General features: G+C 51.8%; 1 protein-coding gene across 1 annotated transcript in view; it reads right to left on the bottom strand.

Moving 5' to 3' along the window:
* Window positions 1–5,346: 5,346 nt before the first annotated feature.
* Window positions 5,347–23,895, bottom strand: part of PRPF6 (pre-mRNA processing factor 6) — a gene marked incomplete at its 5' end in the record, with an annotated part of 24,984 nt that continues 6,435 nt past the window's right edge. Inside the window, 7 exons of the mRNA XM_015410680.1 lie at window positions 5,347–7,066; window positions 8,874–9,000; window positions 9,608–9,722; window positions 16,263–16,354; window positions 17,215–17,348; window positions 19,678–19,854; window positions 21,871–21,990. Coding sequence (XP_015266166.1) covers window positions 6,914–7,066; window positions 8,874–9,000; window positions 9,608–9,722; window positions 16,263–16,354; window positions 17,215–17,348; window positions 19,678–19,854; window positions 21,871–21,990 — 918 coding nt within the window. The remainder of the gene's footprint in view (window positions 7,067–8,873; window positions 9,001–9,607; window positions 9,723–16,262; window positions 16,355–17,214; window positions 17,349–19,677; window positions 19,855–21,870; window positions 21,991–23,895) is intronic.

The raw sequence follows: 23,895 nt of genomic DNA, 5'->3' as shown, positions 1-23,895 counted from the left end.
TGGCAGCAAATCCCACATTTTAATCGCTCCCTGTGTATGGTGGTATTTCCTTTTGTCTGCCTTGAACCTACTGCCCATCAGCTTCATTGGATGTCCTTGAGTTCTAGTATTTGGGGAGAGGGAGAGAAATTATCCTTAATTTGTCTGTGCTTATCCTAAATTTTTATCTGCCTGCCTGTTTTTTATACATGGGTTTTTCTAGGTTTATCCTGTCTTCCCAGATTTAACACATCCCAACTGCTGACACTGTGGGATGAAAGCCTTTCAACAGTACTTAAATGCAATAGCCCTGCCCCCCTTTCCACCCCCCTCAGCAAGAGACAAAAAGCCACCGCTGCAACCACCAAAACTGAAGCCAGTTATTGTTCAAGTAAAGAGGGCTTTTGGCTGAACTACCTGGTTTAAAGTGAATTTGCTTGTCTGTAACAAAGGACGCTCCAAGACAGGTTGAGGGGAAAGTGCTGAACTAGGATACATCTACCTTAGAAGACACTGGGTTTATACCCCACCCTTCACTACCTGAAAGAGTCTCGGAGTGGCTTACAATATCCTTTCCCTTTCCCTCCCCAACACTGACACCCTGTGAGGTAAAAGAAGAAGAAGAAGAGATTGGATTTATACCCTGCCCTTCACTACCCAAAGGTGTCTCAGAGCGGCTTACAAACTCCTTTCCCTTCCCCTCCCCACAACAGACACCCTGTGAGGTAAAAGAAGAAGAAGAGGAGATTGGGTTTATACCCCGCCCTTCACTACCCAAAGGTGTCTCAGAGCGGCTTACAATCCCCTTTCCCTTCCCCTCCCCACAACAGACACCCTGTGAGGTAAAAGAAGAAATTAGATTCATACCCTGCCCTTCACCACCTGAAGGAGTCTCAGAGTGGTTTACAATCTCCTTTCCCTTCCCCTCCCCACAACAGGCACCCTGTGAGGTAGGTGGGGCTGAAAGAGCTCTCTCGAGAAGTGCCCTTGAGAGAACAGCTCTGGGAGAACTTGTGACTGACCCAAGGTGGCACCAGCAGCTGCACGTGGAGGCATGGGGAATCAAACCTGGTTCTCCCAGATCAGAGTCCGCGCTCCTAACCACGATACCAAACTGGCTGCCAGCCTCAAGGCAGGGCCTGGAGTTCTCCTGGAACGGCATCCGGTCTCCAGACTGAAGAGTTCAGTTCCGCTGAAGAAAATGGCTGCTTTGGAGGACAGACTCTACGGCATGCTGAGGTCCCTGGCCAAACCCTGCCCCCTACTAGCCTCCACCCTCAAGATCTCCAGGTATTGCTCACCCCAGATCTGCCTACCCTAGTTTTCCATCTATGAACTTACCCAACTGCTGTGGAGGCCTTCCAAAGTCCTGCTCGTTGGAGTGAACGACTCAGCATGACTGGACACTGGGGGGCGCCACATCACTCTAAGGGTGTGGACAGACGGCCGGCTGGGAGCAGTTTAAATTGCCAGTTAGTGGTTAGTGGTGTAGTGGCTAAGTGTGCGGACTCTAATCTGGGAGAACCGGGTTTGATTCCCCACTCATCCACTTCTACCTGGCTGGATGACCTTGGGCAAGCCGTAGTTCTGATAAATGCAATTCTTGGAAAAAGAGCAGTTTCTGTCAACCCCACCTACCTCGCAGGGTGTCTGTTGTGGGGAGGGGAAGGGAAAGGAGTTTGTAAGCCGCTCTGAGACTCCCTTGGGTAGTGAAGGGCGGGGTATAAATCCAATCTCCTCCTCCAGTTTGGTGTAGTGGTTCAGTGCGCGGACTCTAATCTGGGAGAACCGGGTTTGATTCCCCACTCATCCACTTCTACCTGGCTGGATGACCTTGGGCAAGCCGTAGTTCTGATAAATGCAATTCTTGGAAAAAGAGCAGTTTCTGTCAACCCCACCTACCTCGCAGGGTGTCTGTTGTGGGGAGGGGAAGGGAAAGGAGTTTGTCAGCGGCTCTGAGACACCTTTGGGTAGTGAAGGGTGGGGTGTAAATCCAATCTCTTCTTCTTTTTCTTCTCCAGCCCCGATACGGTTTTTTTTAACCTGGAGAATCGCGATCACACTCACCTCCTTGCTCCGGATTGCTGCGCAGCCACATTGCTCCCCGCCATCCACAGGTGGGAGCGCGAGTCGTTGTTTTTCTCTCTCTCTGTTTGGGCATGCACACAGGCAGCCATCTGTAGAACTAAAATTTTTGCGCGTGCGGAGAACAGCAATTCCCACTTCAACCCGACTGCTGTAACACTTCCCTTTAAATGTTTACCCCGAGAATGGCCTTTGTGAGATCCCGAACTCATCTAAATGCTAAAACTAGGCACCGTTTAAACATTGTTTTAATAACACGGTGGCGGAGCTCTGCCTATGCGCACACTGCCAACACTTTTTAAAAAATGGTGGGCGAAAAGTGGAAGCCTTGGGCAGCTTTCAAGCAGGGAGGGGGTTTAAACTGGAAGTGGCTCGACACCGGAGGAGCGATCACACAGGGGTGTCAGCTATGGTGCCATGAAAGTCGGGGAGGTTGGTCTGTGTCTGGTTAATTGCTATTGCTTTCCTTTCAGGTTAATTGCTATTGCATTCGTTTCTGTGCTTTTTCTGCTGTGCGCCGAAACGCTTATCTATACAGATGTGCAGGAGGGTGTTGTAGTGTCTGGGATTTCATTAGGTGCCGTGGGAGTGTTCGTTCTCAGCTTCAGCTACCTAACGGTCTCTAAGCCTTAGCCCGCGTGTGGGAGGCCGCCTAATTGGCCAGTACTGTGGGGGTGTGTGTATATGAATACCCTATATCCTATTATGCCCATGGGGCCGTCGCCATTCTTAACAGTGCCTATGTTACTGCATCTATAGCTCTGCAATAAAAGTATAACCGTTCCTGAATGCGTGTACTTCGTTGTTGGCTGTGGGTTCTGACAAGGGGGAAAAAGCGGCTGGAAACAGAGAATCAGGAAAACACCACTTGGGGACCTGGTAACTGCGAGAGTTGGACTATAAGGAAGGCCGAGCGCCGAAGAATAGATTCTTTTGAACTATGGTGCTGAAGAAGACTCTTGAGAGCCCCTTAGACTGCAAGAAGATCAAATCAGTCAATCCTAAAAGAAATCAACCCCGACTGTTCCCTGGAAGACCAGATAATGAAACTGAAGCTCAAACACTTTGGCCCCCAAATGAGAAGGGAGCACTCCCTGGAGAAGACCCTGATGCTGGGAAAGACTGAAGGTCAAAGAAGACGGGGACGGCAAAGGATGAGATGGTTAGACAGTGTCATCGATGCAACGAACATGAAGTTGAGCAAACTTCAGAGGATGGCGGAAGACAGGAGGGCCTGGCGTGATCTGGTCCATGGGGTCGCGAAGAGTCGGACTCGACTGTGCGACTGAATAACAAAAAACAAAATACTCCAGTTTAAAGGGGATTTGAGCTGGAAAGCGATGGCTGGGGACGGGAGGCAGATGTTGACTGTGTGATCACGCGTACAAAATCTGTTTCTGAACTGGCATGATACCAGATCAAATGGCGTGTCTGAATGCACCCAAAGTGTGTATAGGGGTTATCTCCTTGAATGGGAGGCCTCTCTTGGTCTTCAGCTGGGAGCTGCCCTCTGACCCCCTCCTCTCTTGGTCCTCTCCCTCCAATCACATGGCCTTCCGGGGAGACACACATCTGTGCAAGTCTCTCCCGTAGAGACAGTGCCCTCCTACTCCCGCACACACGATGCCAGCCAAGCTGGCCATTTGTGATAACAAAAGTGCTCTTTAGATTCGGCTTCTCTCTCTCTCCTTTCGACTGCAACCTAAATGTGAACTGGATCTACATGAATAAATGTTAAGTTTACCTTTTTTTGCAATATACTCCTTGGGGGATTTTCTTACTGCACTCAGTATCACGCTTCTATGACTAGGCAAAACGCTTGCTATACTAACCAAATATCCCAATCAGTGTTCCCTCTAAGCTGAGTTAGTGTGAGCTAGCTCAGTTTTTTAGCCTCCGGCTCACACATTTCTGTCTTAGCTCAGGAAGGATGGCTCCAAAGCAAACTAATCCATGCAGCAGCCGAATCACTCGCTCACCACTTTAATGCCAGTCGCTCACAAAGTGGAATTTTTGCTCACGAGACTCCACGGCTTAGAGGGAACATTGATCCCAATACTGCTTTCAGTGCCCCCTTCAGAGATTTGAAAGGGGGGAAACCCAAGAGAGAGAGGGCTTTTCCTGTTGCAGGTATTCGCCTGCCTCCTTTGGTCAGTGACTTCTGCTAGAGTGAAATTGTTTGTGTTTCTTCTGGCACTTCCTCAATGATCCCTCCTCTCTGCTATGTTTTAATTACTGTTTTTCTGTGGTTTTTTAAAAATGTGTATTTTAAAAGAGACCAGGAGCAGAGTGACATGTCTTTGGCAAAGGCAGCCAGAGACCACGCGCACACGCACACAAGACAACGCCCACCCCAGCTTGTAGGATCTCTGCCTGCCTTCAGACTAAACAGTAGGAACAGTCCGGCTTATACACGGCTCCTTTGACAAAGTCAAACCCAACACTGGTCTCATCTTAAATTTGTGGCCACGGTGGTCGAAAAGAGCAAGATTCCAGCAGCACCTTAAAGACTAACAAAATTTGTGGCAGGGGAGGAGCTTTCGTGAGTCACCGCTCGCTTGGTGTAGTGGTTAGGAGTGTGGATTCTAATCTGGGAGAGCCGGGTTTGATTCCCCACTCCTCCACATGAAGCTACTGGTGTGACCTTGGGCCAGTCACAAGTTCTCTTAGAGCGGCTCTCTCAAGAGCATTTTCTCTCAGAGCTCTCTCAGCCCCACCTACCTCACAGGCAGTGTTCCCTCTAAGCTGATTTGGTGTGAGCTAGCTCACAGTTTTTTAGCCTCCGGCTCACCCATTTTTGATTTAGCTCAGGAAGGAGGGCTCCAGAGCAAACTGATTTATGCAGAAGCCAAACCGCTCGCTCACAACTTTAACGCCAGTAGCTCACAAAGCGGAATTTTCGCTCACAAGACTCCACAGCTTAAAGGGAACATTGCTGTTGTGGGGAGGGGAAGGGAAGGGAAAGGAGTTTGTAAGCCGCTCTGAGACTCCTTTGGGTAGTGAAGGGCACGGTTTAAATCCAACCTCTTCTTCTTCTTCTTCAGACAACCAAGTGGAAAACGTCTCTCCTTGCTGGGCTGTTAACGGCTTGCACCACTGTTTTGTTTCTATCCCTCTCTTCCTCAGCAGGACATTTGAGTCTCGGAAATCACGTTGAGAAGAAGATCAGGCCGAGGAGTGACCTGCCTGACCCATATATGCAGCTGAAAGCCCGCTACGCACAGAACAGAGGAGAGCCAAAAGGTAACACAAAACAGAACAGAAGTGTATTTTACAGCTCGGCGCTTTGTACAACCATCGGTGGCGAAAACAAGCTTTTCCAACAAAGATGTCGTGCAGAACCACAGGGGAGCAAACCCTGCTATATCCTAGCACACAAATACAGTTTTGCATCAGAGGGTACTGAGGGTGGCGGGCCCGTTCGTCTCATCCAAGAACAGGTTCTGTCGCATTTTGGGGGAGGGGGGAGAACACAGGACACAACTTTAGATGGGGAATAAAGAGTTAAAACTGGGCCCGCGTTTTTAAAAATGCATCTGTACAGGGTGGGGAGCTTTCCTTCCAAGCGGAGAGAAATTCCCTTCTGAGCAAGACCCAGGAAAAGTGAGCAGGAGGTGGTCAAATACGCATCCCTATGCAGGACCCGTTCATTTTAATGAGACTTCTGCAGCAGACGTCTCCAGACAATTTGCATCTAGCCCTCTAAGAACTAGCCAGTCGTCCCCCACTTTGGCACGGACAAAGGGACACTCTTCCCCTGGGACTCCTGTGGCCCAATAAGCTCTCGGGCAATTTCTATCCAGCCAAAGCCCTCCGAGAACCAGCCGCTTCTTCACCTTTGGTGTGGGCAACGGAATGCTTTTCCCCTGGGACCCCTGGGGCCAAGAAACTCTCTCTCTCTCTCTCTCTCGGTTCTATTTGATGATGGCCTCTAAGCTGTTCCGACATTCAGGGGGACTCTCCTCCTCCAAACGGAGACCCGATTCCTCCCCGTTTCTAACGTTCCGGAGGGGAGAAAAGGAATAACCAACTTTCGAAAACAGCCTCTTGTCCTGCATTGCATCAAAACCCGTTAAGGCATTTTGACAAGGCTCAGTCCTGACGTTGCAAGGAGGCGGTTCCGGTTTGGACCTCACCTCCTGCCTGTTTCCTCCGGTTCTCCTACTACCTCCTCTGTGCCTGTCCGCCTTCCGGGCCTGTCTCAAGTCATGTCTGCAACGCAACGCCCTAAATGGGTTTCAGTGTGAACCCTGGAAGGGTGTAGCTTGCTAACAACTCTCCTGTGTTCACCTTTGGCTCACAAAGCAGAGCACAGCCACAGAAAAAAAAAAATCACCGTTCCCAGGGGATGCCTACAGAACGCCACGACTGGTTCAAAACCCAGCTCGTCTCTTTAGTGTAGAAACAGCCCCTGGGCTCACTGGAAACTAAAAAGCGAGCAGATCTTTGCTGAAAAGGAGACAGGAGTAGAGAAAACAGGAAAGCTACCCAGAGCCATCAGCCAGATGGTTCAGAGGGAACCTGGAGCCAAAGCGACACCAGGGATTTGGGCATTGGAGTAAAATGAAAGCTGCTAAACTGCCCTTCCCGAGTTTTTGCTGTTTCAGTTCCGGGACTGCGAACTTGGTGGGTAGAGCATCTGTCTGTGCCGATGCCATTTTGTTCCTTGCTGGTACCAGTCCGCTGCACGGCGATGCCTCCTCGGGAACACTTTTCCGGGAAGCCTGGTCCTGTCCATCCGCTCTGCTCCAAAACTCTGCCGCTTGCTTCCGAAGAGACAAAGTCCCCGACGCGCGTGCCAAAGGGAAGGAGCCCGAGTCCCACGGCACGGCTACGTGCCACCTGGGCTCTAGAAGGTGTTTTTGATCTTGGCCGCCACCAGCATCAGGATCTCCCCGATCTTCCTCTGCCAGTTGCTGATGTCCTTGGAGACCTCGCACCACAACTCCCCGTGGCGCGGCTCTGCGTTCTCGCAGCGCTTCCGTGCCTCTTCCTGCTGCTCCTGTGTAGGTACACGGGGGGGGAGGGGGGGCTGTCGTCACCCTTTGCTGCACGAAGCGTTCTCGCCCCTCCTAATCCTCCGCCCTCAATCCCATGAGGATCGCCCCTCCCCGTCTGTCCCTTGAAGACTGCAATCATGTCCCCTCTAAGCCTTCTCTTTCCCAGGCTAAACATACCCAACTCTTTCAGCCTTTCCTCCTATAAGACTTGGATTCCAACCCTCTCACCATCCCGGTTGCCCTCTTCTGGAGACGCTCGAGCTTGTCAACATCCTTCCTAAAATGTGGTGCCCAAAACTGGACACAGGACTCCAGGGTGAGACCTGGGGGACCTGGAATAGTTCCGCAGGGCCGTGAAAACGGAGCTTTTCCGGCAGGCATTCCGATAGGAGCTGCACCTTATCAGCTACGCCCTTGTGCCGACTTACTTCCAGCCGAAGCTACCTGGGGTGGATGGTGGATGCACCCCTGAACATGCTCTTAGACGCACTTTACTACATCTGGATCGCCCCTGACATGTTAACGGCCTAAACCGTTTTATTGTGTATCTTATACTGAGATGTATTTTTGTTATTTATTGGGTTTTGTGTAAGCAGCCCTGAGCCTGCCTCGGCAGGGTAAGAGTCTAAATGAATGAATGAATGAATGAATGAATGAATGGATAAATATTTTTCTTTTATGCAATTTGCTGCCACCTCTGGATTTTACTGTTTTAGTGATTTTAATGTAATGTAATTGTATGGTAAGGAGTATTTGACTCTGTTTGTCGTGGTTCGCCCTGAGCCCGCTTGGGGAGGATGGAATAAAAAAATCCAATAAATAAATGAATAAAAATAGATCCACTTTTCCCGTGAGGCCAGGAGCCGCAGGGCCAGCCCCTCTGCTCTCAATCATGCCAGCAGCCTCAGCTGTGGGTTTGTCTGTTTGCCTACCATCTACTTATTTTATTAGGGATTTATTTAGTCACTGCTCACCCAAAGGCTCTCGTGGCCACTTACAACATTAAAACCAATGCGGTAAAAACAAATAACAAATATAAAATATTACCATTAGAATATTACATTACTAAGTTATTAAAATATGTGGCTGTCACCATACCACTATTCAAACGGCCCAAACACGTGGATTACCCCTCCAAAGGCCAACCTAAATAATTCAGCCTTGCATGCCCTGTGGAACCTAAACAGGTCCGGCAGGGCACAGGTGTCATCCGAGGGTCCATTCCACAGGGCAGGGGCCACACCTGAGAAGTCCCTTCCCCTGGTAACTGCTAACCGAGGCATCCTGGGGCCAGGCACCTGCAAGAGGCCCCAGAGGATGACCGAAGGGAATGGGGGGGGGGCACAGCTTAGTAGCCCCTTGCACAGTTTTCTGCATGTCACACCCCGGATTCAAGACCTGCCATTTCCAGATCAACAGGGGAAAAGCGGAAGAAAGACTAGAGATCCAGGAAAAGGACCCAACAAGACTGGGAGGGAGGGAGGAAGGAAGGAAGGAAGGAAGGAAGGAAGGAAGGAAGGAAGGAAGGAAGGAAGGAAGGAAGGAAGTCTCAGGGACAGGTTTGTTGGGGAGAAATGGGCCCTCTTCAAACAGGCTCAAGGGAGGGGGAGATGCACAGGTGAATAGAGATTTTAGAGGGGATGTAGATTCCTTCCAGATCCCTGGAACACAGACCTATCTCAACTTTTGCTTACTTGGAAACAGGAAGTGACCCTGTTCTAGAAGCCACTGATGCTTCCTGCTCCCCCAAACTAGGAAGTCCCCTGAGTAGGTTCTGTTAAGCTGCCAGATCTCCCCCCTCCAAGTCACCTCTGTGCCATGCTGAAGCTCAAACTTGTAGAAGAAAGCCCAGGCGTCCCCCAGATCAGAGTCGATCTTCACCGTCCGATGGAACCACTCGCGAGCCTTGGTTATTTTGCGCTCGCTCCAGAAGAGCCTGGGAGAGGGACAGGTTAAGCAAAGGAAGACAAGTTAAGCAAAGGAAGACGGTGGCCGTTGGGCCACCGGCAGATCTCTGAAAATGCCTTTAGCGATTGGGGCATTTGCCCTGAACCCGATTCACCGGGGAAAAGCGGTGAGAGAATAAAACGAACACTGTGGAGGGAGCCGCCCCTGAAATGTTCTTTTAATCTGCACAGCCAAATGGATCTTCAGCAGCCAATCAGAAGCACTGCTGGACAAGTCCTTACCTGACTCCACCCACTTTCTAAAACACTTGGTGGGCACCAGTAAAGGTGTCGGTGGGGACTAGGGCTCCCACGGACACCAGGTCGGGGACTCCTGCACCAGGGATTCAGGTTTCCCTACCTGCACATGAATCTGTACATGGAGTTGCCTTACACTGGATCAGACCCCTGCTCCATCAAAGCCAGTATCCTCTGCCGTGACTGGCAGAGGTTCTCCAGAGTCTCGGCTCTTGCGTATCACCCACTGCTAGAGATGCTGTGGACTGAACCTGGGACCTTCTGTATGCAAGGCAGACACTCTCCCCCTTGGGCATCGCCTCTCCATCAACGGGGAAACTAATGCGTGAAGGTACTCACTTGGCCACGGCCAGGAGGACGTGGGGGTCATGCTCACACTTCTTCAGGGCGTCCACGCTTTTGGTTTTCCTCTGGGGCCGGGCCTCGAGGAAGATCGCTTCTGACCACAGGATTCCTAAAAGAAGAGAGGCGGAAATCAGCATCCTTCAAAGACTCCTTTACCATTGCCAAGAAGCAGGGAATGCTGCGGCTAACAACAACAACAACAACAACAATACCTTTCGATTTATTGATCGCTCATCCTGCAGAGCTGCTGGCTCCGAGCGATTTTCAGTTACTCAAGCTTTCACACGGGACTAACAATGATTCATAGGGGGTAAGGGAGGACAACATATAGTTCTTTAAATCGCACACTTTTGCAGTCGGCGGGGATTTTGTTCAGCTGTAAGCTTCAGGCGTGTTCCGGACGGCATTCACTTTCAGCTTGGCTGAATGACGTCAGTTCTTCCAGGACTGCTTTGAGTCGTAGTGCCGCACTGCCACCGCCTGGCCAACAAAACCCCCCACGGAAAGAATTTTCCCTTCTTGTTCCAGCTGCTTTGGCACCCACAGACGGCCACGTGAGCCCAATGTGTTTCAGTGGCACATATTGCCCTGTGGCCTGTCCCACTGGAGCTGGCATTCTACAGAAACCAGCGGAGAGCTCCGTGGGACAGCTGTGGTCATACAATAAAACGTGACACACTGAAATTAAGAACTGCCATGCACCTGATCAGTGTTCCCTCTAAGCTGAGTTAGTGGGAGCTAGCTCACAGTTTTTTAACCTCTGGCTCACACATTTTGGTCTTAGCTCAGGAAGGATGGCTCTGGAGCAAACTAATTTATGTAGTGGCCAAATCACCTGCTCACAACTTTAATGCCAGTTGCTCACAAAGTAGAATTCTTGCTCACAAGACTCCACAGCTGAGAGGGAGCATTGCTCCTGATTCAAGATACCTGGGGGAGGGGAACTGAAATATTTGAGGGGGGGAAGCCTCCCTTTCTCTTAAAAGACCCTATTTCAGTTTCTCCAATGGCAAATTTGGACATTTGGAGGAAGATTGAAAAAACACTCATCCAAACCATGTTCTTTTCGATTGAGTGAGATGCTTTGTGCAAAACTATGTTTTTTATTCTGGCAACAGAGCCCAAAGTATTAGTTCTCAAGACCCCCCAGAGCCGAAAACCAGTGCGGTGCTGGGGGCGTCAAACTGATTTGTTATGAGGGCTGGATCTGACATAAATGTCACTTTGTTGGGCCGGGCCATGCGTGCCATAAAATGTAACATAAAGTACTGGAGAGTATCATAGAATCATAGAATGTTACGAGTTGGAAGGGACCTTGCAGGTCATCTAGTCAAACCCCCTGCACTCTGCAGGAGCATAGCCGAAAGATAGCCCTACGACATACCCGAAAGATGGTCGTCCAGCCTCCGTTTGAGAACGTCCAGCGAAGGAGCATCCACCACCTCCCGAGGCAGACTGTTCCACTGCTCAGCCACTCTTACAGTTAGGAAGTTTTTCCTGATATTTAGCTAGTACTTTGTGTTACACACATGGCCCGGCCCGACAAAGTTTGGTGTCGTGGTTAAGTGTGCGGACTCTAATCTGGGAGAACCGGGTTTGATTCCCCACTCCTCCACTTGCACCTGCTGATGTGACCTTGGGTCAGTCACAAGCTCTGGCACAGCTGTCCTTGAAAAAGAGCAGTTTCTGTCAAGAGTTCTCTCAGCCCCACCCACCTCACAGGGTGTCTGTTGTGGGGAGGGGAAGGGAAAGGAGTTTGTAAGCCGCTCTGAGACTCCAAGTGAAGGGCGGGGTATAAATCCAATCTCTTCTTCTTCTTATGTCAGATCCAGCCCTCATAACAAATGGGTTCGACACCCCTGGACTGTCGTGGGCCAGCTTGACCAGCCTGAGTCTAGTGTGCCCGAAGACTCCTCAGGAGTCGAGGAGCCACATGCAGCCAGCTCTGAACTAGCTAAAGTTGGTGAATCAGAGATATAGGAGCCTCGAGATTCATTGCCGGCAACTGACCTCAACCCCACCCACACATCGTTCTGAAGTAGCCAAAGAAGCACAGCTGCAGCAACACAGCCCACCAGCCCCCACCCCACCCCCGTTAACTGACCAGCAAAGGGAAAAGCTCCAGCAAGACTTCAGGACACGCAGACGGAGTGCTCGCCTCTTGGCTTGGCGCCAGCTGCTTAAATGGCAGCAGTTCTGAGTAAGTGCGGGAGCACCTCTGAGCAGTCGGCTGTAAGTCAGGCTTGTTAAGGAAGGCCTGTATAAATCAGACCCGGAGAACTGCAGATTGTGGAAGCAACTTGTTACAACCCTGTGAAGTTTGTGACCACAACTCTGGACTCTGCCTGACTCCTGCAACCGGCTGACCCTCGACTCTACCTTTTGGACCTGCCTGATCAACGACCTCGGACTGCCTTGGCTCTGCTTTCCTGAACAACCCAGGAACTCTGACTGCTGCTAAACCAGTATTTGATCTCTGGTCTGGACTCTTGACTATGATCTAGCTCTGTTGCTTTGCTCTGTGGCCAAACTCTGTTGCCTAACTCTGCCTGTATTCCAGGACAATGGCTAGATCTGGGAGACCCAGGCTAGAATCCCCACTCTGCCACAGACGCCTGCCTGGGGGGGGAGGGAGGCTTGGGCCATTCACACATTCTCAGTCTCCAGTACTTCACAGGGTTGCTTTCAGGTTAAACACAAGAGAAGAGAACCATGTCCCCTACTCTGGGTCCCCGCTGGCATAAATGAAGCAAAAAAGAAAACTCAGCACTGGATAGCAGAGTCCGTGTGGGATTCCACAAGTATAAGCACGCAGAGGATAGAGTAACGGTGGAATAATTGCCACTTTTGGCAACAGCAACTCAGGGCATGACTTGGTAAGCAACACTCGGAGGAGAAGGAGAAGAAGAAGAGGAGGAGGAGGAGGAGGAGGAGACTAGATTTATACCCCACCCTTCACTACCCAAAGGAGGCTCAGAGCGGCTTACAAACTCCTTTTCCCTTCCCCTCCCCACAACAGACACCCTGTGAGGTGGGTGGGGCTGAGAGAGCTATGACACAAACTGCTCTTTTTCAAGAACAGCTCTGACAGAACTATGGCTTGCCCAAGGTCATCCAGCCAGGTGCAAGTGGAGGAGTGGGGAATCAAACCCGGTTCTCCCAGATTAGAGTCCGCGCACTTAACCACCACACCAAACTGGTTGCAGACGCCTCCACTTGGCACGTCAGAACGCTCACTTCAGGAAGTAGAAAAGTGGTGCACGGCCTGTTGGGAGGGCAGAAGGGATCAACTACGTGGACTGGAAGGGGCAGAGTTTAGGGTGAAGCAAAAGCATCACGCCTGGGGAGCCAGGATCAGACTCAAACATCGCCACGAGAACGGCTGGATGCGCCTCCCGTGCCGTCTGCCTACACCGGAGTGCCGCTGCCTTTCTGAGTCGGTGGACACCTTTGGAGTTCTGACGCGGGGCGGTGGGGAGACGATCGCAAACGGCAGCTGCATGAGGGCCAAGCCAGCCACAAAATGCCATGGAGGTTAAAAAGGTAAAGGTTCCCTTGCTTGAAAGCCAGTCGAATCCGACTCTAGGGTTGTGGTGCTCATCTCCGTTTCAAAGCCGAAGAGCCAGCGCTGTCCGAAGACGTTTCCGTGGTCATGTGGCCGGCATGACTAGACACCAAGGCGCACGGAACGCTGTTACCTTCCCACCGAAGTGGTACCTATTTATCTACTTGCAATTTCTTGCTTTCGAACTGCTAGGTTGGCAGGAGCTGGAACCAGAGACAGGAGCTCACTCTATCAAGCGGCACCCGGGTCTTGAACTGCTGAACTACCGACCTTCCACAGCCTGCAGTTCAGCGTCTTAACCACTTGAGCCACCGCAGCACCTGTCATGGTGGTTACAGATAGTTTAATAGTAACTCTTCAACATTTCAAGCAGAAGCTTAGGACCTTCTGCCTTCTCTACCACTGAGTCACAGCCCATTCCCTAAAAGAAGTCAGCACTGCTTACTCTGACTGGCAGCAGCTTTCCAGGATCTCATAGAATCAGAGAGCCAGAGGGGGCCATAGAGGCCATCTAGTCCCACCCCCTGCTCACTGCAGGGTTTGTCCAGTCACTGCTTAAAGACTGCCAGGGAGGGGGAGGACACCACCTCCCTTGGCAGCTGATTCCACTGTTGTTCAACTCTTACTGTCAAAAGGTTTTTCCTAAGATCCAGCTGGTACCTTCCCGCCCTTAATCTAAACCCGTCATTGCGTGTCCTCTCCTCTGCTGTTGACAGGAAGAGCTCCCTGCCCTCCTCTAAGTGACAGCCCTTCAAATACTTCAAGAGAGCAATCATGTTCCCCCCTCAACCTCCCCCAGACTACACATTCCTAAATCCATCAGCCTTTCCTCACAGGCTGGGCTTGGTCTCCAGGCCCCCCGATCATCCTCGTCGCTCTCCTCTGCACCCGCTCCATTCTGTCCGCATCCTTTTTGAAGGGAGGCCTCCAGAACTGCACACAAGACTCCAGGTGCGGCCTGACCAATGCAGTGTACAGCAGGACTATCACATCACATCTTGCGATCTGGATGTTGTGCCTCTGTTGATACACCCCCAAGATCGCATTAGCCTTTTCTGTCTCGCATGGGAGTCTTTCACACCACTCGGGCTTTTCAACTGGAGATGGCGGGGATTGAACCTGAGGCCTTCTGCATGCCAAGCAGAGGCTCTGCCACTCACATTACCTGCTACCTGGTCCTTTTAGCGGAAGATACCGAAAACTGAACCTGGGGCCTTTTGCATGCCAAATCAGATGCTCTACCACTGAGCTGTGGCTCTTGCTCCGTCTACTTCCCAGGTGCCCGAGACGGAACTGTCTGAAGCATCCTGCTCATCATTCGGGAACATCTCCCGGCCATCCCACATCCATGCCTCAAGCCCTCAAGGCCAAACTCAGGGACAACCCCTTTCCACAGGAGGTAGCTCGACGGGGAAGATCGGTGCCAAGGCGGCTCCTGGCACTCGGCTGTGGACGCTCCGGCAATTAATCCGGACCACACAGACGTCTGAGAAGAAAAGCTGGGAGGCGTGGGATTTTAATTGCAGGCGACTGGGCCCGCGCAGAGTGTTCCCGGCTGTCGGCTCTCGTCTCTTCAGCGATAAGCCAATGAGACCACGGACAACCCTCCGGAGGGAGCCGTGTTAGGAAAAGGAAGCAGGCACCATCTGGAAGCTGTCTGGCAAGCTTCGCAGCAGAACAGGCGGCGGCGGGGGGGGTGGTTGGTGGTCCGCAGGGGCTGGCTGTAGGCTGGGGCTTCGCGGACCAAGGAAGAGAAGCGAGGGAGCCCGCCCAGATCCGGGAAGATGCAAGGGACGGTGCTCGAAGAAGAAGAAGAGGAGGAAGAAGAAGAGGAAGAAGAAGAGGAAGAGGAAGAAGAAGAAGAGGAAGAAGAAGAGGAAGAAGAGGAAAAGGAAGAGGAAGAAGAAGAAGAAGAGGAAAAAGAGGAAGAAGATTTCTCTGGACACATACACTGTTTTGGGGTGTGCCGACTGGAATGCCTAAAGGAGGTTTGCATGTCCTCCTGTGGTCTGTTTTATTCGCGGTAATGGGATTAGGCATCTGTCATTATGGTAGAAGAAGAAGAAGAAGAGATTTTATTTATACCCAGCCCTTCACTACCCAAAGGAGGCTCAGAGCGGCTTACAAACTCCTTTCCCTTCCCCCTCCCCACAACAGACACCCTGGGAGGCAGGTGGGGCTGAGAGAGCTCTGACAGAGACTGCTCTTTTTCCAAGAACAGCTCTTATCAGAACTACGGCTTGCCCAAGGTCATCCAGCAGGTGCAAGTGGAGGAGTGGGGAATCAAACCAGGTTCTCCCAGATTAGAGTCCGCGCACTTCACCACGACACCAAACTGGCTCTGCCCTTCCGTGCTCACTTGGGAGGTGGCAGGAGGAGAGAGACGGCAGATTGGCCAACGGCCCCATGGGGATTTTGCAGCCTGTAGCAGTACAGAAGACATGGGTAGTGCTATAACTGAAGATGTATCCAATTGGACTATATCATACAGAGAATCTGTAGACCGTGGATGAGTTTGAACGATTGAGAGCCCTAAGGAGTGGGCCATTCGTTTGACCAGATCAGTGTAGGATGTGAGGTTGTCTGACGGAGAGATCGGCAAATATTGGAAGATATCCGGGTTAGGGGAAGTATGATCCGGAGTGGTTGGAATGTCAGAGGCTTCGGAATCAGATTCCTCTTCAGGAGTATCGGAAGACTCATCTTGAGCTGGGTGGGCCGTGGTGCCCCGTTGGCGTACGGCTGGTTTTGACTGACATGGGATAGACGGTTTGGGGTCAGGTTTTGGAACGACCGTGATACGGGGTGGAACGACTGTGAGCGGGGGTGGAACGACAGGAAGCTGGGGTAGACAGGTTGGTGTGGCTGCTCAGTAATCGGAGGACGCGAAACAGTAGCTGTAGGTCTCGACTTCAAAGGAGACCTAGATCTATGAGTAGACCGATAGGGATAACGATCCCATTCTGAATAGTTAGCAGGAGTTAACCAAGGCATAGGAGGGTGGTTGGGACCATACAAGTACCGCATTTGCGGGGAGGGCGGGATATAAATCTAATGATAAATAAATAAAAATAAACACATTACCAGAATTGGGGCACTCCTGCAGAGCTTTGGCCATCAGCGTGTTCGCGATGTTCTTCAATCCGGCTCTGTATTCTAATCGGACAGACTCCAGCCTGAATTAGTGAGGGACATCAAAGTATTACACGCGTGCTCGGAAAGTCTTCTGAAGAATGATCATACCGAGTCCTTCTTCACGCAAAGAGTAATAAACATGTGGAATTCACTGCCGCAGGAAGTGCTGGTGGCTACAAGCATGGACAGCGTCAAGAGGAGATTGGATAAATATATGGAGCAGAGGTCCATGAGTGGCTGTTAGCTACAAGGTATAGACACAACACCCTGTCTGGGGCAAGTGATGCTCTCTATTCTTGGTGCTTGGTGGGCAAAAGTGTGAGGGCTTGGGAGTTCTGGCCCCGCTGCTGGACCTCCTGAGGGCACCTGGTATTTTTGGGCACTGTGTGGCCCAGAGTGGTGGACTGGGTGGGCCATTGGCCTCATCCAACATTGGCTTCTCTTATGTTCTTAGGAGGGGATTGGATAAACATATGGAACAGAGAGGTCCATGAGTGGCTATTAGCCACAAGGTATAGATGGAACACTCAGTCTGGGGCAAGTGATGCTCTGTGTTCTTGGTGCTTGAGAGGGAGGGCTTCTAGTGTCCTGGCCCCACTGCTGGACCTCCTGATGGCACCCGGCATGTTCTTATATGGAGCTGAGGTCCGTCAGTGGCTATTAGCCACAAGGTATAGATGGAACACTCAGTCTGGGGCAAGTGATGCTCTGTGTTCTTGGTGCTGGAGAGAGAGGGCTTCTAGTGTCCTGGCCCCACTGCTGGACCTCCTGATGGCACCTGGTATTTTTGGCCACTGTGTGACCCAGAGTGTTGGACTGGATGGGCCACTGGCCTGATCCAACATTGGCTTCTCTGATGTTCTGAAAAAGAGTGGCCCCTCCCCTGGAGTTTCGCACTCACCACAGGTCTTGGTTCTTTGGATTCTTTAAACGAGACTTCTCCAAGATGGCCCTGGCCCGGGTGAGCTGGCCCACCTTCTCCTCAAGCCTGGACAGCAAGAGCCACAGGGGGATGGAGCCGGGGCACTTCTTCAGCTGTTGGAAACAAGAACCTCTGGCTTAGGACGCCTGGGCAATGAGAAGGCGCACGCCTGGGCAGCCACACACCACCACGGCTGCTGGCACACGGGGCTTCCCCATACACGTGCACACACACTGCGAGGAAGACGGGTCCGGTGTCGGCACTGGATGAGCCAGTGCTTGGTTCTCGCGGCCCTTTCTTCCACGCCCACGGTAATGTCGATCACTACTTTGAAGAAGAGAAGAAGGGATTGGATTTATACCCCGCCCTTCACTCGGCGTCTCAGAGCGGCTTACGATCTCCTTTCCCTTCCCCTCCCCACAACAGACACCCTGTGAAACAGGTGGGGCTGAGAGAACGCTGAGAAAACGGCTCTTGAGAGAACAGCTCTGAAAGAACTTGTGACTGACCCAAGGCCACACCAGCAGCTGCATCTGAAGGAGTGGGGAATCAAACCCGGTTCTCCCAAATTAGAGTCCGCGCTCTTAACCACTACACCAAACTGGCTCTCCTGGGATCAGGAAGGAATTCTCTCCTCCAAGCCAGATTGGCCCAGAAATCCTGGAGGTTTTCTGCCTTTCTCTGGGCACAGAGCAGGGGTTGCTGGGGGAGGAAGGCATCTGTGAATCTCCTTGCTTAGTGCAGGGGGTTGGACTAGATGACCCTTGGAAACCCCTACCAGCTCACCAACGCAAGCCAGTTTGGTGTAGTGGTTAGGAGTGTGGACTCTAATCTGGGAGAACTGGGTTTGGTTCCCTACTCCTCCACTTGCACCTGCTGGATGACCTTGGGCAAGCCGTAGCTCTGATAAGAGCTGTCCTTAAAAAAGAGCAGTTTCTGTCAAGAGCTCTCTCAGCCCCACCTACCTCACAGGGTGTCTGTTGTGGGGAGGGGAAGGGAAAGGAGTTCGCCAGCCGCTCTGAGACTCCTTAGGGAAGTGAAGGGTGGAGTATAAATCCAATCTCTTCTTCAACACAGAATGAAAAGGATAGATGAGAATAAGCTGGTCCCTCGCTCATTTCCCCAGTACGGCACACGCGAGGCCCGTGATTTATTACCCTGGTAGTTACAAGTGACCCTGCAAATTAAGTCACTTTCCCAGCACAAGTGATTAATCTTCTGCAGAGTGGTTCAAGCAGAACACGCAGGAAGGCTGGGAGGCGTGTTGGCGTGAGCTGTCACAGTTTTTGGCACTTGGCTGCAAAGTTGTGCTTAAGCGTGAAACGCAGAGCCAATAGTCTCACCTCATTTACCCTCTTCTGGCTAGACTATACCTTCCCACAGGGAGGGCAGGCTGCAGAGGTATTTACAAGCCACCGAAACGGCTCCAAGACTCCCTGCGTTCTATGGGAGACGGATTGTCCCCTTGTTTGTGTGACGTGCTGTCTAGCTGCTCCCGACTTGCAGCAACCCTATGAATTAATGTCCTCCAAACACACTCTCCTTAACAGCCTCGCTCAAGGCTTGCCAACTGAGGGTCGTGGCTTCCTTGATGGAGCCGATCCATCTCCTGTTGGGCCTTCCTCTTTTCCTGCATCCTTCCGCTTTCCTCTAGCATGATCGCCTTTTCCAGAGACTCCCGCCTTCTCGTAATGGGACCAAAGCAGGAGAGCCTCAGCTTAGTCATTTCAGCTTTATAGCATTGGGAAAAGTGCAGAAAAGGGTTGGAACACTTTCCCTATGAGGAAGGGTTAAGGCGCTTGGGGCTCTTTAGCTTGGAGAAACAATGACTGAGGGGTGAAATGATCGAGGTTTATAAGACTGTGCATGGGATAGAGCAGGTAGAGAAAAAAGTACTTTTCTCCCTTTCTCACAATACAAGGACTCGTGGACACTCAGTGAAATTGCTGAGCGGTCGGGTTAGAACGGATAAAAAGAAGTCCTTCTTCACCCAAAGAGTGATGAACACGTGGGATTCACTGCCACAGGAGGTGGTGGTGGCTACAAGCATGGGCGGCTTCAAGAGGGAATTGGATAAGCATATGGAGCAGAGGTCCATCAGTGGCTCTTAGCCACAAGGTATAGACAGGGACTCTGGGGCAAGGGATGCTCTGTCTTCTTGGTGCTTGGTGGGGGGGGGGGCAACAGTGGGAGGGCTTCTAGTGTCCTGGCCCCACTGCTGGACCTCCTAATGGCACCTGGTTATTCTTGGCCACGGTGTGACAGAGTGTTGGACTGGATGGGCCATTGGCCTGATCCAACATTGGCTTACGTTCTTAAGCCTCTAGAGAGATGTGACCTAGAAACCCGCTTATCTGTCTTTTGGGCAGTCCACGGTATCTGCAAAACTCTCCTCCGACGGCACGTCCCAAAGGAATCCCCTTCCTGTCCCGTCAGCCTTACCCCTTGGTTGTAGGCCTCCCGGGCCTTTTCGATCAGCTCCTCCTGCTCCTCGATCTGCCCTTTCATCATCCACAGCTTGGGGAAGTCCTCGTAGTGCCTCAGGGCTTCCTCGCAGAGCTCCTGAGCCGCGGCGATGTTCCCCAGCACCCACTCGAGCTTGACGGACTTCATGAAGACCTGAGTAGACAACAGCACGCCGCCGAGTCAGGGGAATGCTCTTCACAGTCTTTTCACAGTCAAATGTGCATGAGGACCCCCACCCACCCACCTTTATTTTATTTTATTTTTGGGATTTATATCCCGCCCTAGCCATACGGCCCAGGGCGGCTAACAAGCGGCCATGCCGAGATAAAACATAGAATACATTAAAACTTCAATAAATACAAACTAAAATGGTGCTCTACAGTACGTGTTAAAGATTCATTTCAAAGTTCATTTCAAAGTTCAAGATGGTCGATGTCCCTCATTGGCGGCCGATGGAATAAACGCCGGAGCGCCAGGATGATGTTCCTCTTCTGGGCAACATTTTACCCCCCATCCAAGGCCAGGTAGATGGTAAATCAGCCACGATGGTGGTATAGTGGCGGCGGCGGCAGCTCCTACTCGAAAGCCTGGCGGAAGAGCTCCGTCTTGCAGGCCCTGCGGAACTGCACAAGGTCCCGCAGGGCCCTGATCTCCGCCGGGAGCTCATTCCACCAGGTAGGAGCCGCCACCGAAAAAGCCCTGGCCTTGGTTAGGGCAAGCTTGATGTCCCGGGGGCCTGGAACCTCAAGGAGGTCCAGACTCCCTGATCGCAGCGCTCTTGGGGGAACATACCTTGTGGCTTTATGGCCACTGTCTGGCTGCTGATTGGTAGTGGAGGGTGCCATCAAGTTGCGGCCGACTTATGGCAACCCCGTAGGGTTTTCAAAGCGACAGGCAAACAGAGGCGGTTTTACCATTGCCTGCCTCTGTGTAGCAACCCTGGACTTCCCTGAGGGTCTCGCATCCAAGTACTAACGAGGACCAACAGAAGAGGAGGAGGAGGAGGTGGAGGAGGAGGAGGAGGAGGAGATTGGATTTACACCCTGCCCTTAGAGCGGCTTACAATCTCCTTCCCTTCCTCTCTCCACAACAGACACCCTGTGAGGCAGGTGGGGCTGAGAGAGCTCTGAGAACTGCTCTTGAGAGAACAGGAGGAGGAGAGGAGGAGATTGGATTTATACCCCGCCCTTCACTACCCAAAGGTGTCTCAGAGCGGCTTACAAACTCCTTTCCCTTCCCCTCCCCACAACAGACACCCTGTGAGGTAGGTGGGGCTGAGAGAACTCTTGACAGAAACTGCTCTTTTTCAAGAACAGCTGTGCCAGAGTTATGGCTTGCCCAAGGTCATCCAGCCAGGTGCAAGTGGAGGAATGGGGAATCAAACCCGGTTCTCCCAGATTAGAGTCCACGCACTTAACCACTACACCAAACTGGCTCTCTCAGCCCCACCTGCTCTGAGAGAACTCTGGCTTGCCCAAGGTCACCCCAGCAGCTGCATGTGGAGGAGTGGGGAATCGAACTCGGTTCTCCCAGATTAGAGTCCGCGTTTCTAACCACTACCTTCAGAGATCAGGGTCGCCTGGGCCATCTAGGGCAGGGCAGACAAACAGAGGTGGTTTGCCCTTGCCTGCCTCTGCATAGCAACCCTGGACTTCCTTAGGGGCCTCCCACCCAAGTACTAACCAGGACCAACCCTGCTTAGCTTCCCAGATCTCACGAGATCAGGCTGCCCTGGGCCCGAGTCAGGCTGTCGACTGCAATGGATTGAATTGATGCTACTGGTCTTAATAATGACGTTGCTCACTAAACTGTAAGCCTAGCTGACCCAGTCTTAGCCTGACTCAGAGTCCACTACCCCCCTTTTTGGAATAAGCACAATGTCTACTATCTGTGCCTCATACCCAGGGATGAGAGCAGAGCTGAGGCTGGAATGAACACAGGCTCAGAGACAGAGCGAGACGTAGAAGACCCCAAGTTCAATCCCCGGCATCGCCAGTCGAAACGTCTCAAAACTGAGGGTCTGCGAAAGACCCTTGCCATGAGTGGGTTCAGCTAGAGTCAGCAGCGAGCCTCGTGGATCTGACGCGGCATCAAAGACATCTTCCGCGTGGGACCTGGCGGGCAGCAACCGCGAGGACAGAATGCGCCCGAGACCTACGCCCAGCTTACCCGGGCTGTCGGGGCACTGCTCCGCGCTTTGGCCAGCAGCCTCCTGGCTCTTTCGTACTCGTTGTTCTCAGATTCCAACTTGACGGCAGCCAGCCAGATCTCTTCGCTGTTGGGGTTGGCCTAAAGGACCAAGAAAGAGACGAGACGTGAGAGTGGGGGCAGGTGTCAGGGCTGGCTCAGCGTCCACCGCTTCATCAATCCGTGCCGGGCAGAGTCCTCGGTTCTGCCCTGTAATAAACGGCTTTCCCCATTACATTCTGATCACTGTCCGGGGAGATATTCACTCAGCCTTCACGACCGCCGCTCCTTCTGCCAGCCGAGGACTCCGAGACCCAAGTTCAAATCCCCAACGTCTCTGTTTAAATCAGGGGTCCCCGACCTGTTTGAGCCTGCAGGGACATTTGGAATCTTGGCATGGCGTGGTGGGCGCAGCAGTAAAATGGCGGCCACGGGAGGCGGAGCCAGCCACAACAGGGCTGCCGGAGCTTAACTTCAGTTAACACGGCGGAGATCCTTGTGCTGTGGTGGCAGCTGCTGCCAAAGCAAGACTTTAAAAAAAAAAATCTGTACAGCCAATTAAATCTGCAATGGCCAATCAGAAGCCTTCGGGAAGGGGCAGAATAGAAATCAAACAAACAAACAAATAAATAAGTCTTGCTGGGTAAAAGCCCCACCTGGTCCCACTTACTTTCTACAAACACTTGGTGGGTGCCAGAAAAGTTGTCGGCAAGCAACATGGCGCCCGCGGGCACCACGTTGGGGATCCCTGGCTTAAACAGTCCCGAGACTGCAGTCTCAAGGAGACTTTCCCCAATGCAAGATGCCACTGCTAACTGAACAAGATGAATGGGATCCGACCCATGGTTTCCTTTTTTCACAGGCAACAAATGATTTGTCATCGGCATGTGCGAGAACAGGCACTTCACATGGAATTCACTGCCACAGGAAGTGGTGGCGGCTACAAGCATGGACGGCTTCAAAAGGGAATTAGATAAGCATCTGGAGCAGAGGTCCATCAGTGGCTATTAGCCACAAGGTATAGATAGGGGCTCTGGAGCAAGTGATGCTCTGTCTTCTTGGTGCTTGGGGGGGGGGGGCAACAGTGGGAGGGCTTCTAATGTCCTGGACCCACTGGTGGACCTCCTGATGACACCTGGTATTTTTGGCTTCTGTGTGACACAGAGTGTTGGGCTGGATGGGCCACTGGCCTGATCCAACATTGGCGTCTCTTATGTTCTTATGTTCAGTAAACATGCTTATTGGGGGCTAAAAACCTTCACGGACTTCTTTGCAAGATGTTTGGAACGTCTTGCCGGAAACGTTTGCTGGAAACCAGCTGTTTCCAGCTCTTTATAAAAGGTAATAAGCTGAATTTATTCCTGGAGAGCTTTCTTAGGTTTGTCTACATGCGGCCAAAAGAAGCTTCAATCCTCATCGACTGTCTTCAAACTGCTGCTCCACATCAGGAGGTTAACCCACTTTAACTCGTTCTCTATCACTGAAATCTGTTAAAAACCAAGACAGTTAAAGGCATGCATTTCCCAACATTTCTAGGTTCCTAAAGAAAAGGAAAGATGTAGTGAGGAAGGACAGGATGAATTCCGCTCCGCCACCACACCTCTGCTCCCGTTCTGAACATGAAAACCACCCGCTGAACCTAAAACCTAAGAGACTTGTGGGAAAAATCAAGATGTATTCTATTTATTTACTTCATTTATATGCCACTTTCCCCCCCAGTGAGGACCAAAAAGGGTTTACATTGTTCTCCTCTCCCCCATTTAATCTTCACAACAACCCTGTGAGGTAGGTTAGGCTGGGAATCTGTAAATGGTCCAAGGCCAACCAGTGATTTCCATAGCAGTGGGAACTTGAACCTGCGTCTCCCATCTCCTCGTCTGACGCTCTAACCACTTCACGACACTGGGGAAATAAACAGATACACTTGCATACGGAAAACCCCCGGGGGCACGATAAGGATTCAGCATTTTGTTGTTGCCAGTTCTCCCAGCCCAGGGGAAGACGGCC

This window comes from Gekko japonicus, unplaced genomic scaffold, assembly GCF_001447785.1.
Source record: "Gekko japonicus isolate JY-2015 unplaced genomic scaffold, Gekko_japonicus_V1.1 scaffold5773, whole genome shotgun sequence".
Classification (NCBI taxonomy): domain Eukaryota; kingdom Metazoa; phylum Chordata; class Lepidosauria; order Squamata; family Gekkonidae; genus Gekko; species Gekko japonicus.
Note: the sequence above shows the minus strand (reverse complement) of the source record. Positions and strands in the feature narration are given on the sequence as shown.